Below are 12740 nucleotides of genomic sequence, written 5' to 3' on the forward strand. Positions count from 1 at the left end.
CGACCTGTCAGCCTGATATCGGTGGTGGGAAAGATGCTAGAGTCCACTATTAAGGATGAAATAGTGGCATATCTAGATAGCAGTGATAGGATTGGGCTGAGCCAGCATGGATTTACCAAGGGTAAATCATGCTTGACTAATCTGTTGGGAGTTTTTCGAGGATGTAACCAGGAAGTTAGACGGGGGAGATCCAGTGGATGTAGTGTACCTCGATTTTCAGAAGGCATTTGATAAGGTCCCACATAGAAGATTGGTGGGTAAAATCAAAGCACAGGGCATCAGGGGGAAGGCATTGACATGGATAGAAAACTGGTTGGCAGATAGAAAGCAAGGGGTAGCGGTGAATGGGTGTTTCTCGGAATGGCAGGTGGTGACTAGTGGGGTACCACAGGGCTCTGTATTAGGACCACAGCTGTTTACCATCTACGTTAATGATTTGGATGAAGGCATAGAAAATAACATCAGCAAATTTGCTGATGATACTAAGCTGGGTGGCAGTGTGACATGTGATGAGGATGTTAGGAGAATCAGGGTGACTTGGATAGGCTGGGTGAGTGGGCAGATACCTGGCAGATGGCGTTTAATGTGAATAAGTGTGAGGTTATCCACTTTGGGAGTAAGAACAGGAAGGCAGATTATTATCTGAATGGTGTAGAGTTAGGTAAGGGAGAAATACAAAGAGATCTAGGAGTCCTTGTTCATCAGTCCCTGAAGGTGAATGAGCAAGTGCAGCAGGCAGTGAAGAAGGCTAATGGAATGTTGGTCTTTATTACAAAGGGAATTGAGTACAAGAGCAAGGAAATCCTCTTGCATTTGTACAGAGCCCTGGTGAGACCACACCTGGAGTATTGTGTACAGTTTTGGTCTCCAGGGTTAAGGAAGGACATCCTGGCTGTAGAGGAAGTGCAGCGTAGATTCACGAGGTTAATTCCTGGGATGTCTGGACTGTCTTACGCAGAGAGGTTAGAGAGGCTGGGCTTGTACACACTGGAATTAAGGAGATTGAGAGGGGATCTGATTGCAACATATAAGATTATTAAGGGATTGGACAAGATAGAGGCAGGAAATATGTTCCAGATGCTGGGAGAGTCCAGTACCAGAGGGCATGGTTTGAGAATAAGGGGTAGGTCATTTAGGACAGAGTTAAGGAAAAACTTCTTCTCCCAGAGAATTGTGGGGTGCCTCGGAAGGTAGTGGAGGCCAATTCTCTGGATGCTTTCAAGAAGGAGCTAGATAGGTACCTTATGGATAGGGGAATCAAGGGATATGGGGACAAGGCAGGAACTGGGTATTGATGGTAATTGATCAGCCATGATCTCAAAATGGTGGTGCAGGCTCGAGGGGCCGAATGGTCTACTTATGCACCCATTGTTTATTGTCTATTGTCTAATTACTACTGTGTACATCAGGTCTGCGAGGATTTGAAAATGTATCACCCAACATCATAAATTTTTGCAACTGTTTAGCTGGCATGAGAAGTTTCCCTTTCAATAAAAAATCTCATGGCCCACAGGTTGTTTAAAAAAAATCATTCACTGCTTCATCTGGCAGTAAAGATAACCACTGTGTATCTTTTTGTTATGGGTGGGGTTTAAAGAATCGAGCAGCAGCACTGCATGCTGCATGCCAACAACACTTTTGTGTGAGACATTTTGCGCTTGCCACTCCTGGACTAGAGCATCATGTTTTCACAGAAAGTTCTATCCAACACCAACTTGCTGTCTTGGACATAAACTCATCCCATCCCCACCTATTTAATTTTCACCAACATGAAAAGGATCCTGGAACTGTACCATTATTTTCGTTCAGGTTCGTAAGTTTACCAGTTCCATCTTCAAACAGGTCGTACGGAGAGACGTAATACTTCAAATTCATTAAGTGTCCTGTAAAATCAGCAAAGATATTTTCAGTCAAAATCCATTGATAAACAAACTGGTTCACAAAATTAAAAGCATTTGAAATACACAAATTAGTCAGCTGATCATGAAAAAGATTAATATTTTGTGGGGTTGCTTTCATCTGTTCTAAAGAAGAGTTGTTCTGAAACTTTCTCTGGTGAAGTCAGGGCAAAGAATAGGGTCTGTATGAGAAATTTCAGAACTGCTGCAGCAAAATTAACATGAATCACCAGTTTACAAAGGTGAGAAGCGAGAGGGACAAAAAAAATCTGTGGCCACCATTGACCTCTTATGAGTCCAAGTCAAGGCAATATCTATGGTCTATGTAAAAAACAAGACATTTCTCCAGCAAGATAATGAATGACAGTTATGAGATACAAATTCCATACATAACTTTAATCCTGTCAATTACAGCCCTGCCTACAAAGGTGAAGGGGAAAGTTCCACTATAAAGGGAATAGCGGTGCTACTGGATTGGCCTACAACGATGAGATTGAACTAAAATTCAAAATATTGTTAAATAATCTCAAGTTATCTTTCCAAAGATATGAAAGCCAATTATATTTCAGAGACTAGACACAAAACATACTTAACACCAATTTCCTCCCCAAGCCCCTTACTCAGAAATAGCAAATAGTGGATTCCAATTAATTGGGCCATCGGTTAATTGGGGTAGCCACTTATTTGGGACAACTCTTAAAGAACAAAAACTAATCGAGAAAATAACCAGGATTTCCTTTGTTTATTTAGGACACTATGCTGCTTAATTGGGAAAGGAGATTGTTGTCAGTTTCTAACTAGCCAACTAACTAATGGATGAACTTATGTGTCCATTAGACACTATGCCGTGCTAAGAGTAAACAGTTTTTAAATAGTGTCAGTTGCATGTGTTTTGTCACTGAGAGTTGGTGAGACATAAGCAGTAAGATATTCAGGATGGTTTTGCTCACTGCGGTTTCAAGCATTCCAGGCTGAGAGATGCCAGCAACCGTCAGGAGTGAAAATGAAACAATTTCACTACTTCAGCAAATTAGGAACTATGAAGAATTTGAAGATATCAACAACCACCTTAAATGTTACAATGAAACTGAAGTTTTGGAAGATGCAATAGTCAAAAGCATTGTAGGAAGGCAGTCCATTATCTGCAATAGGTGCCTGTACTGATTTTGTTCATTTACAGTCTATCTAAAGAACACAGCAGTGAACACTGGATGAAATTCCACCGTTGATAACTATTAAGAACTAATACACAGTTTGATAGTACTGTAGTAGTATTGGTAGAGCTCTAACAGGTTCTATATTTCTTTTAAATACACAATTTGTTACTCAGCTAAATGGTAGTTTGCTGGGGCAGCCACTGAATTAGGCCAAAATGCACTGGTCCCGATGTGTCCCAATTAACCAGAATCCACTGTATTGTCAAACAACATACCGCCACTTCTTGGTGTAAGATAGCCAACGCTTCCTTGGAGTATTGTATCAAGGTTACTTGCATTGGTGGCTAATCTGAAATAAATTAAAATTATGGATGGATTAAAAAAAGAACGTAGAAAAAAATTGTAAAGTAAATTTCTAAACTTTTCACAAATTGTTTTTCCTTCACAGTCAAAAACATGCTGGCATTAATCTATGGGTACTTGGACCAGAAAGTCAACTATCTGAATACTGATAATTAATCCTTACAACCTTCTTACCAAAATGAAACACCCCAATAGGTGGTAGTATTTTAACAAATCGATAAAATCTGACGTTCCAGACAGTTGAGAGAGCAAGCCACACACAGGTTTGTTTAAAAAGATGGGCTTTAAGCTACTTCTTACAAGAGGTAAGGTGGAGATATAAGAAAGCTCCTAAGTGTACAAACAAGGCAACTGAAAAACAAAAGTCTGTAAAAACATACTATATATATACACACACACACACACACACACACACACACACACACACACATATTCTGGTTTCATATATATGTAGGCTCTGTAGGGTGGGATAGTACGACAGACACAGTGGTGGTGAAGGACAGGGGAGAGGAAGGCAGGTAGGAATAAGTCCATGGGAACATTGTTACAACAGCTGCTGGTGAAGGCTAACAAGTACAGGTGCATGAATGAACAAGACATGAGCAAATTAAACTGCGGGCAGCAGAGTATCAGCAGCACATGAAGAAGGTAGTTACTTTCCCAGAAAAAAAATTAACACATTCAGAAGAAATGAAGGCATTGAAGAATCACGTAGAAGATAAAGTGAAGCAGTAGCAAGGTCAAGTTAGCTGGTTTTAGTGATAGAGCAGATCCTTAAATGAAAACACAGCTCCTCAACAATCACAAGTATGTAAATTCTGTGGTGGAGGGCTTTCAGTTCCTGGGTTGGGAATGCTAGTCATGGAGCTGAGGATGTGGCAGAAACCAAAGGCAGTGGCCTTGGTCCTCAATCAGATAACTGACACATTATTCAGTATTATTTGTCAAATGAAGAGCGAGAAGTTTGAAATTTATACGGGAATATTATAGAGAAGTCAACAAATTCAGAAGGGAGAAAACTAACTAAAAGCTTCTAAAACTCCAGCAGCAACTTAGATAGTTTAAGTGGCTCTCAATACCAGCTTACATTCACAAACCTTGGTTGGTTAATAAAGCTCAGCAGGAACATTATACAGAAGAGGATGGGAAGACAAAAATATATCCAGATATTCAATTCCTTTCCTGCAACCCAGTAAGAAAATGCCTTTCATTTGGGCTTGATTGCCACGGCAGCCCAGAGAGCCCTGAGCTCTGACAACTTGGACACATGTAGCACTGTGCAGGCTGTCAACAGAATAGAGGTTATAATAGGGTCGCATTCCTGGGAACTGTTTGTAACCCAAACTGTTCATAAGTCAGAAATGAACAAAAACTCTGAGAGAACACAGAAATAGCTATAACAGAGAGTACCACCAGTTGGCCTCACTGAAAGCTCAGTGCTCCCAGCTCTGCTTAACCCAAACCAGACTTGATCATTGATGTTCTGGGTTGCGGGTGGAGGTGGGGAGAAGAGAAAAAGAAATGTCCTGTTCCCACACAGCAGAAAATGCCTGCAGCCTTCAAATTCATCCCATCCATTCTGCCAGCTCCCAAAAGCTCTTTTCTGGAGCATTCAGGATATGAATATGTTTAAAAACAAAATTTCATTCCCAAAATACAAGTAATGAATTCCTTTGAAGGGTAATTATTGTTATCATACTGTAATTGAAATAGCTAACTTCTGCACAACAAGTTCCTGTAAATGACAATGAGAATGACTAATTAGTTTTAGTTAAGTTGCTTCAAAAGATAAATATTGTTCAGGACATTGGCAATAAATCAGTTCAGCATTGACTAGATGCAAAGTATCTAGTGTCCTGTAGTGTCAAAGTATCCTGTGTCTCCAAAGTAATCTATCAGGAATTTTTTAAAAATGAGCTACGGAAGGGGAAGGGGTTTGAGCTAATGGATTGGTGGAAAGACAATTCTAACCACACAGCACTTCCTCAGTGACAGACTGGAATGTCAGCCTGAAGTGGGAGTGCTTTCCAATATAGATGCACAAATGTCACTAAATGAGACAGCTAACACTTAAAGCAGCATATGAACCCACAGCAAGAGTCCACAATTTTTATATGAATGATATCCACACAGACGCCAAATTTATCTCATTTCTAAAAATACAAATGAGCAATTTATTAGTAGACCACTCAGGTACACAAAGGAAATATTATCGTAAAGTCTATGTATACCCAAATTTCATCTACCTTTCCTTTCTGGAGCATTCAAGATATGAATTTGTTTAAAGCCAAGTTTTTCCCCTCACCCAATGAAAAGCAAGTGTGCATGGAGTTATTTTCATATGGAGACTTTAAAGTCACACGTACATTGAAACATACAGTGAAGTGCACCATTTGTGTCAACGATCAACACAATCCAAGGACTGTGCTCAGGGCAGCCTGCAAGTATCGCCGTGCTTCTAGTGCCCATATAAGCTCACAACTTACAAACCCCAACCTGTAGTGGGAGAGGAAACCAGAGCACACAGAGGAAACTCACTAGGTCACAGGGAGAACAGACAGTGGTGCAAAGTGTTACAACTGTGCTGCCCCATCTTGTGTTAACTCCCTGTAGATTCTACACATTAACAAAATCTCAAAAGTTGCATCAGATCAAAGAATGTAATATTTACCTGAACATGTGCGCCATCTTTGAAAGATCGAGTTCTAGGGACTGCAGAGCCAAATACATCTTAGTTTTCAGCTTACTGTAGAAGTAAACAAACAGATTCCCCTATTAAACACATTCCCATAATTCACAGTCACCCCTTTCCATGGAGTCAAAACAGTGGTGATCTTCATGATCTGTGTTGGATGGAACCAAAAATACTTGCTCAGGGAAGCAAGTGAAAGTGGGGCTTGCTGGTGGCCAAACCTTTTAATTTCAATTCCCATTTTGACATGTCCATCCACGGCTTCCTTTTATGTCAAGATGAGGCCACCCTCAGGGTGGAGGAGCACTACCTTATATTCCATCTGGGTACTCTCCAACCTGGTGGTATGAATATCAGTTTCCCCTTCCAGTACACAAATTTCCCATCCCCTCTTTCCACTATTTCCCACTCTGACTTTTTACTTCTTCTCACCCGCCTACTACTTCCCCCTGGGTCCTCTCCTTTACCCACCTTTCTATGGTCCACTATCCTCTATCAGTTTCTTTCTTCTGCAGCCCTTGACCTTTCCCACCCACCTGGCTTCACTCATCATCTTTCAGCAAGCCTCTTTCCCCTCCCCCAACTGTTTATTTTGGCATCTTCTCCCTTCCTTTCTCAGTCTTGAAGGGTCTAGGCTGGAACTTTTTATCCTCTTCCATAGATGCTGCCTGACTTCCTCCAGTGTTTGTGTGTTGCTTTGGATTTCCAGCATCTGCATACTTTCTCATGGCACTGAAATATTTTTACAAAACAATTGTGTTCTATTTCACTTTTCCTCTGTAACTATCTGAACTCTTCTGAGGTTTTCCTTTCAATGGACTTTATCTCCATGTTTCACTGACGGTTAAGCTTACATTATGCAGACTTCCTCTCTGTAGCTGACCTTAAACTACACGGCTAATTTTAGATTCCACAGAAATACTCTTAACTTTTGCTTCTTCTAAACTCAACCCCCAGATTACTTCTGAACTCTCAAGCACAAATCACATTCAAGAAAATTTGTATTTCTACTCCAAACTCAAGTTAATAGCCTATCAATAGTTGTATTGACTACTGGATGTGTTACAACCATGACTCAAAATGCACCTCAGTAAATACATCGATTTCTTTTACTCAAAAATAAACAAAAAACAAAATTCAGAAAAATTGGATGATATTAAAGAAAAAGCCACAACATAAGTGGTGCAGTCACTATTATACATTGTTTCAGCAGTTCCAAGCTCAATTATCACTTAATTTAACTAGAGATGGTAGGATTCACTGTCTAGACTCAACACATACACATGCGCAAACATTAAAATGCAGTTAAACATACGGACAACCAAGGGTGGGTGGAAAGGGGTGAAATAAGGTGAAATATTAATCTACTATAAATCAAAAATTTTAGGTCAGAGTGTCCTGAATAAACCTTGACCAGGCATGGATGGTAAAACAATATTCAAGATGGTTTTGATATTGCAATTTAGAAAATGCAATGCAATTTAGGATTGAAGTACAAAATAACTGCACATATTTATCAGATACTAATCGCTAGATCAAGTTTTGAATACTGAACAAATTCCAGAAATAGTTGGAGGAATTTAAGGTGGGGGGGTTATATGGGAGGCAGGGTTTGAGGGTCAGCACAACATTGAAGGGCCTATAATATGCTGTACTATTCTATGTTCTATACCACGCCCATGTCATCTTTTCTAGGTAAATTCATCAGCTTTCTTGGAAGTAAATCACTTGGATCTGACATAGTAAGAGAACACATGATGCCTACAAAGCAGACAATTAAAAGTTTTATGACAGTGGGGTGCTCTATTGCAACCTGAACTTGGAAAGATTATATAATCCTTGTTTTCCTTCTCCTGTCCTTGTGAATATTTTGACCCTAATATGTTCATAAACCAAGCTCTCTCGATATGAGATTATGGCTTCATAAATACAAGTTTTAAAAGTGCCTACAATCCATTTGTAAGCAAACAGCAATAACATCACCTATACGTCAAATGAAATTGTTATTTAGATTCTTACTTGTCTCCAGGGAGCTTATATAAGTTGACAAGGCCTTTAAGGTGTTTTGAGAACTCCAAGAAATTCTTCTCTCTGTAACAGAACCAAGAAAATACAATGCAAAAATCAAACAAGGCATGAATGTAAAACCTGCTTATTTTTCATTCTATAAATTATTGGTGATTATTCCAGAAATGAATGATGGTAATAAGTGATGGAATTAGAACCGAATTTCCAATCCACCTGCTCTGATCCAGATGCCTTATAAATTACACTGGACAACAAACATTTTGTTTCCTGAATACTTTTGGGTGTATCTTATGGATTTTGGGCTGCTAATCATGAAAATCACCATGAAAGCTCCCCATTACACACCTTTTTTTAAAATCACTTATATTTATTATTTCAACTCATAATTCAAGTTAATTAAATTGTTGCCCACAACGTAAGCTGAAAAGTTTTCTATCTTGTCCAGGCATTCCTGGGCGGGCTCAGGCAGGGCAGTTGCTGCATGACAGGACAGGTTTTAGAAAGGCTATAAAAGCATCACACACACCGTTTTGTGCATTGCGTTTACTTGTATATCAGTTTGCGATCACATTGATGCGCTTGCTCTACGCTCATAGCATACAGTTACTTTATTATGAGTACATACAGTATTTTCAAGAGTATTTGTGACAGCAAAACATCGCTAGTGTTGCAACAGCCGCAATACTTTGTTATATTTGTGACGAGTCTATGCTTAACTCTCAAAGACTGAGCATGACTCCTCATATTAAGAAATCGTAAGAGCTCTAACTTGGGTATAAAAATTGGGGTCCAAGACAAAGCCTGGGCTCCTCACATTTGTTGTGCAACATGTGCTGTTGATCTTAGACCTTGGCTCAAAGGTACTCGGAAATCAATGTCGTTCACTGTCCTGATGATATGACAGACTGCTACTTCTCTCTGACCAGGTGACCATGGTTCCTCTGCTAAAAATAAGAAATCCACCGAATACCCCAATCTCCCTTCATCCATGAGACCCGTGCCACATGATGATAATCTTCTAGTACCAAAGTCACCAGAGACATGGGGTCTAGAGGAGATAGACAAAGATGTCATGATGCATGAGCCAGGAATGGAAATGACAGATACTGATACAGATTTTGAACCCTTTATGTCAAGTGAGCCTCATCTGATAACTCAATCTGAGTTAAATGACCTGGTCAGAGACTTGGGCTTGTCAAAGGCAGAAGCAGAATTACTGGGTTCAAGACTGCAACGATGGGATCTGTTGTCACCAGGCACAAAAATTTCCATGAAGGATTTTGATATTTGAGACAGATGTTTCCCAGAATAACTGATGCCAAGATTATGGAAGGCATTTTTGTTGGCCCACAAATAAATAAGATCATCAATGTCAAGCAATTCGAAGAACCTAGTGGGACCAGAGAAAATCGCATGGATGTTGTTGAAAATTTCCTTGGCAACCTCAGAGCACCAAATTACGTGCAGCTGGTTGACAACATGCTTCAAGCAGACAAAACCATGAGGCGTAACATGTCACTAAAGTTTCATTTTCTGCATTCCCATTTAGACTTATTTCTTGCAAATCTTGGCGCTATCAGTGACGAGCACAGTAAAAGGTTTCACCAGGACATTGCGGTCATGGAGAAACAGTATCAGGGCAACTGGAACCCATCAGTGCTGGCTGATTATTGTTGGACACTTAAGCGAGAAGCCTTAGACACAGAGTACAAATGAAAATCATCAACAAAACATTTTTAGCTTAGTTGAACTCTTGCAAAGCGTCAGTTATGCAAATAAAATGCATTATATTCAATAAAAGTTAATTTCTTGTTTCGCCAAATTCCTACGTGATACAAGTAGTCTGAAATTCTACTTGTGTTCATTTTCAAGCAGTCTATCATAACCACACAAATTTCTGAGAAAGCAACGCTTTTGAAAAAATTTGCTGTCCAGTGTTACCAAGATGCAGGCCACAGGGTGTATGGTAGTCAAAACTACCAGAAGTATCACTGGCACCAGCCTACCTGCCATCACAGATATACATATAGAAAGATGTCAGAAAAAAAGCCAGCAAAATCAAGAAGGATCCCACCCACCCTAATCATGGACTGCTTGCCCCACACTCATTAGTGAGGAGGCTATGTAGCATCCACACTCGGACCACCAGACTCAAAAACAGTTAACTCTCCAAAGCAGTGAGATTGGTCAACACCTCCACCTACTAAACCCCCCCCCCCCCACCAACCATTTTATCAGTTTGTGTCAGAGTCACATATACAGACACTTCTGTACTTAGCGTCACTTCATGTACATAAGCTATCATTTATATTTATTCTGATTTTTTGTTATTGTGTTCTTTATCTTCTTGTGCTTTTTGTGTGCTGCATCGGATCCAGAGTAACAATCATTTTGGTCTCCTTTCCACTTATGTACTGGAAATGACATTAAACAATCTTAAATCCTGAAAGCAAATCAGATGGGGAGTCTTGACCAGCAGCTGTCATTCAACAATCAAGAGGCGGTGCTGGGTCTAAACCATCTTCCTGCTAGTCACAGAAGGTTATTGTCTCTGGGGGGGGAAGCAGCAGAACCACATGCTGTTCTGCTTACCTCCATTTTCAATACAAACTTTGCAACAGCAGAGGAACTAACCACAGATAATACAACAGAACATTAGAGTCTTGTTACTTAATCTAGTTTCTCAGCAGAATTGGCATTGCTTAAAGCAACCCCTCACTGACATTAACTAATTCCACGTAGTTACCAGCAGACTGGCTTTGACCCTGCACCAAGATTTAAAATTACTCACAAGGTCTGAATGCTACATTTGTTTTGCGCCTTGTTAAAAATGGCATACCTCAGATACTGCACCAGCTCCTGGCAGCTCTGTGGAAAACAGAACACGATCAGTCATTTCGGAGTAATATCTTTTCAACCATTTTTATTCTTTTAAAACAATGTATTACACAATACAGTTAAAAGTACATCATGTTGTCATCAGTAACTTGTGGCTGGTTGTGGTACTAAGAAGATTTTAGTTTTGAGAAACTATTTTAGCTGTGGTCCTGCAGTGCCACTCTTACGGTACTTTACAGTGCATCTATGAGGGATACCATACTGCTTGGAGGTATTGCTTGGGGTGACTATAAAAGATTCTGTGGAAGTGAAGGGTCGTTTAGTACACTTGCTATCCGCAGTCATCGAGTCATACAGCAAAGGAACAGGCTCATAAACCCACTGCGTCTGCACTGATTGCTCAATTCAGCAATACTATTTGCCTATATTAAGTCCGTAGACATCTATGCCCTGGCGAATTGTGTTGCCTAAATGCTTCTGAAACGTTGTGAGAGTATCGGCCTCCACCGCCTCCTCAAACAACCCATTCCAGATCCCCCCTCAGATTCTGACTAAATCTCTTAAATTTGTCCTCATCTTAAGACAGTCCCACCATTACATACCACTATCAAGTCATCCTTCAGCCTCCTCCGCTCCAGGGAAAACAAACACAGCTCACATAGATCCTTATAACTAAAATGTTCCAATGAAGACAACATCTCCTGCATCCCCTTCAGCACAATTCTATTGTGTGATGACCACAACTACCCAACCCAACATCCCTCAACCACCAGTACCAAAAACAGATTAATGAACCTTGTATTTTTCTTACTGAGGCGTACAAATTGGCTGCCATATATCACCTGATTACAAATGCCACCACATTATGGAAGTGCTAAATTGGCCAGAAGGTATGTTGTGACTGTGAGACATACATGAGGATCAGTGTTGGCACGTGGCCAACTGGTTAAAGCATTCGTCTAGTGATCTGAAGGTCGCTAGTTCAAGCCTTGACTGAGGCAGCGTGCTGTGTCCTTGAGCAAGGCACTTAACCACACATTGCTCTGCGACGACACCGGTGTCAAGCTGTATCAGTCTTAATGCCCTTCCCTTGGACAACATCGGTGGTGTGGAGAGGGGAGACTTGCAGCTTGGGCAACTGCCGGTCTTCCATAAAAAAAACCTGGAAACTTTCCAAGGTGCAAATCCACGGTCTATCGAGACTAACGGAGGCCTACTACTACATGAGGATTAATGTTGTTCTCACAGACAGAGGATACTGACACTTTCAGGGGAAGCAGCTATCTACAAGATGTCACCTCCATTATTCTTTCCTTATTTTCCTGGTGGGGGAAGTTGCTTAGATTTCAATAGCAATTGGAGCAAGGCAGCTGCGAGTGGAATGGCTAAGGATTTCTGGAGCGAAGGCATTTTTCTACTCGGGGTAAAAGAGAGGCAAGACTGCGCAGGTGCGTGACATCAGTCAGTAGAGCGGGAAAAGTTTAAAAAGGCAAGAAGTCTTCAGCGGTTTTTGATTCAGAGCACGAAGGCCATGAGTGGAATGGCTAAGGATTTCTGGAGCCAAGGCATTTTTCTACTTGGGGTAAAAGAGAGGCAAGACTGTGCAGGCGTGTGTGATGTCAGCCAGTAGAGTGGGAAAAGGTTAAAAAGACCACCATATCCAGTGGGCATCGGAGTGAGAGGGTAGCAGAGTGGTAGGGCTTTGGCTCAATGGGCCTAGGCGGTAATGAGGCGAGGTAGGTTTACCTGTGTTCATTGCAGAAA

General features: G+C 40.7%; 1 protein-coding gene across 2 annotated transcripts in view; it reads right to left on the bottom strand.

Annotated features, from left to right (window-relative positions):
- The window catches only part of med1 (mediator complex subunit 1), a 56894-nt gene that overhangs the window by 26899 nt on the left and 17255 nt on the right, over positions 1 to 12740 (bottom strand). For both annotated transcript variants that reach the window (XM_059956383.1, XM_059956384.1), the window contains 5 exons: positions 10978 to 11006; positions 8130 to 8201; positions 6090 to 6164; positions 3331 to 3404; positions 1794 to 1883 (listed from right to left, as the gene is read on the bottom strand). In XM_059956383.1, coding sequence (XP_059812366.1) covers positions 1794 to 1883; positions 3331 to 3404; positions 6090 to 6164; positions 8130 to 8201; positions 10978 to 11006 — 340 coding nt within the window. The remainder of the gene's footprint in view (positions 1 to 1793; positions 1884 to 3330; positions 3405 to 6089; positions 6165 to 8129; positions 8202 to 10977; positions 11007 to 12740) is intronic.

The sequence above is a fragment of the Hypanus sabinus genome, chromosome X1, assembly GCF_030144855.1.
Source record: "Hypanus sabinus isolate sHypSab1 chromosome X1, sHypSab1.hap1, whole genome shotgun sequence".
Taxonomy (NCBI): Eukaryota; Metazoa; Chordata; class Chondrichthyes; order Myliobatiformes; family Dasyatidae; genus Hypanus; species Hypanus sabinus.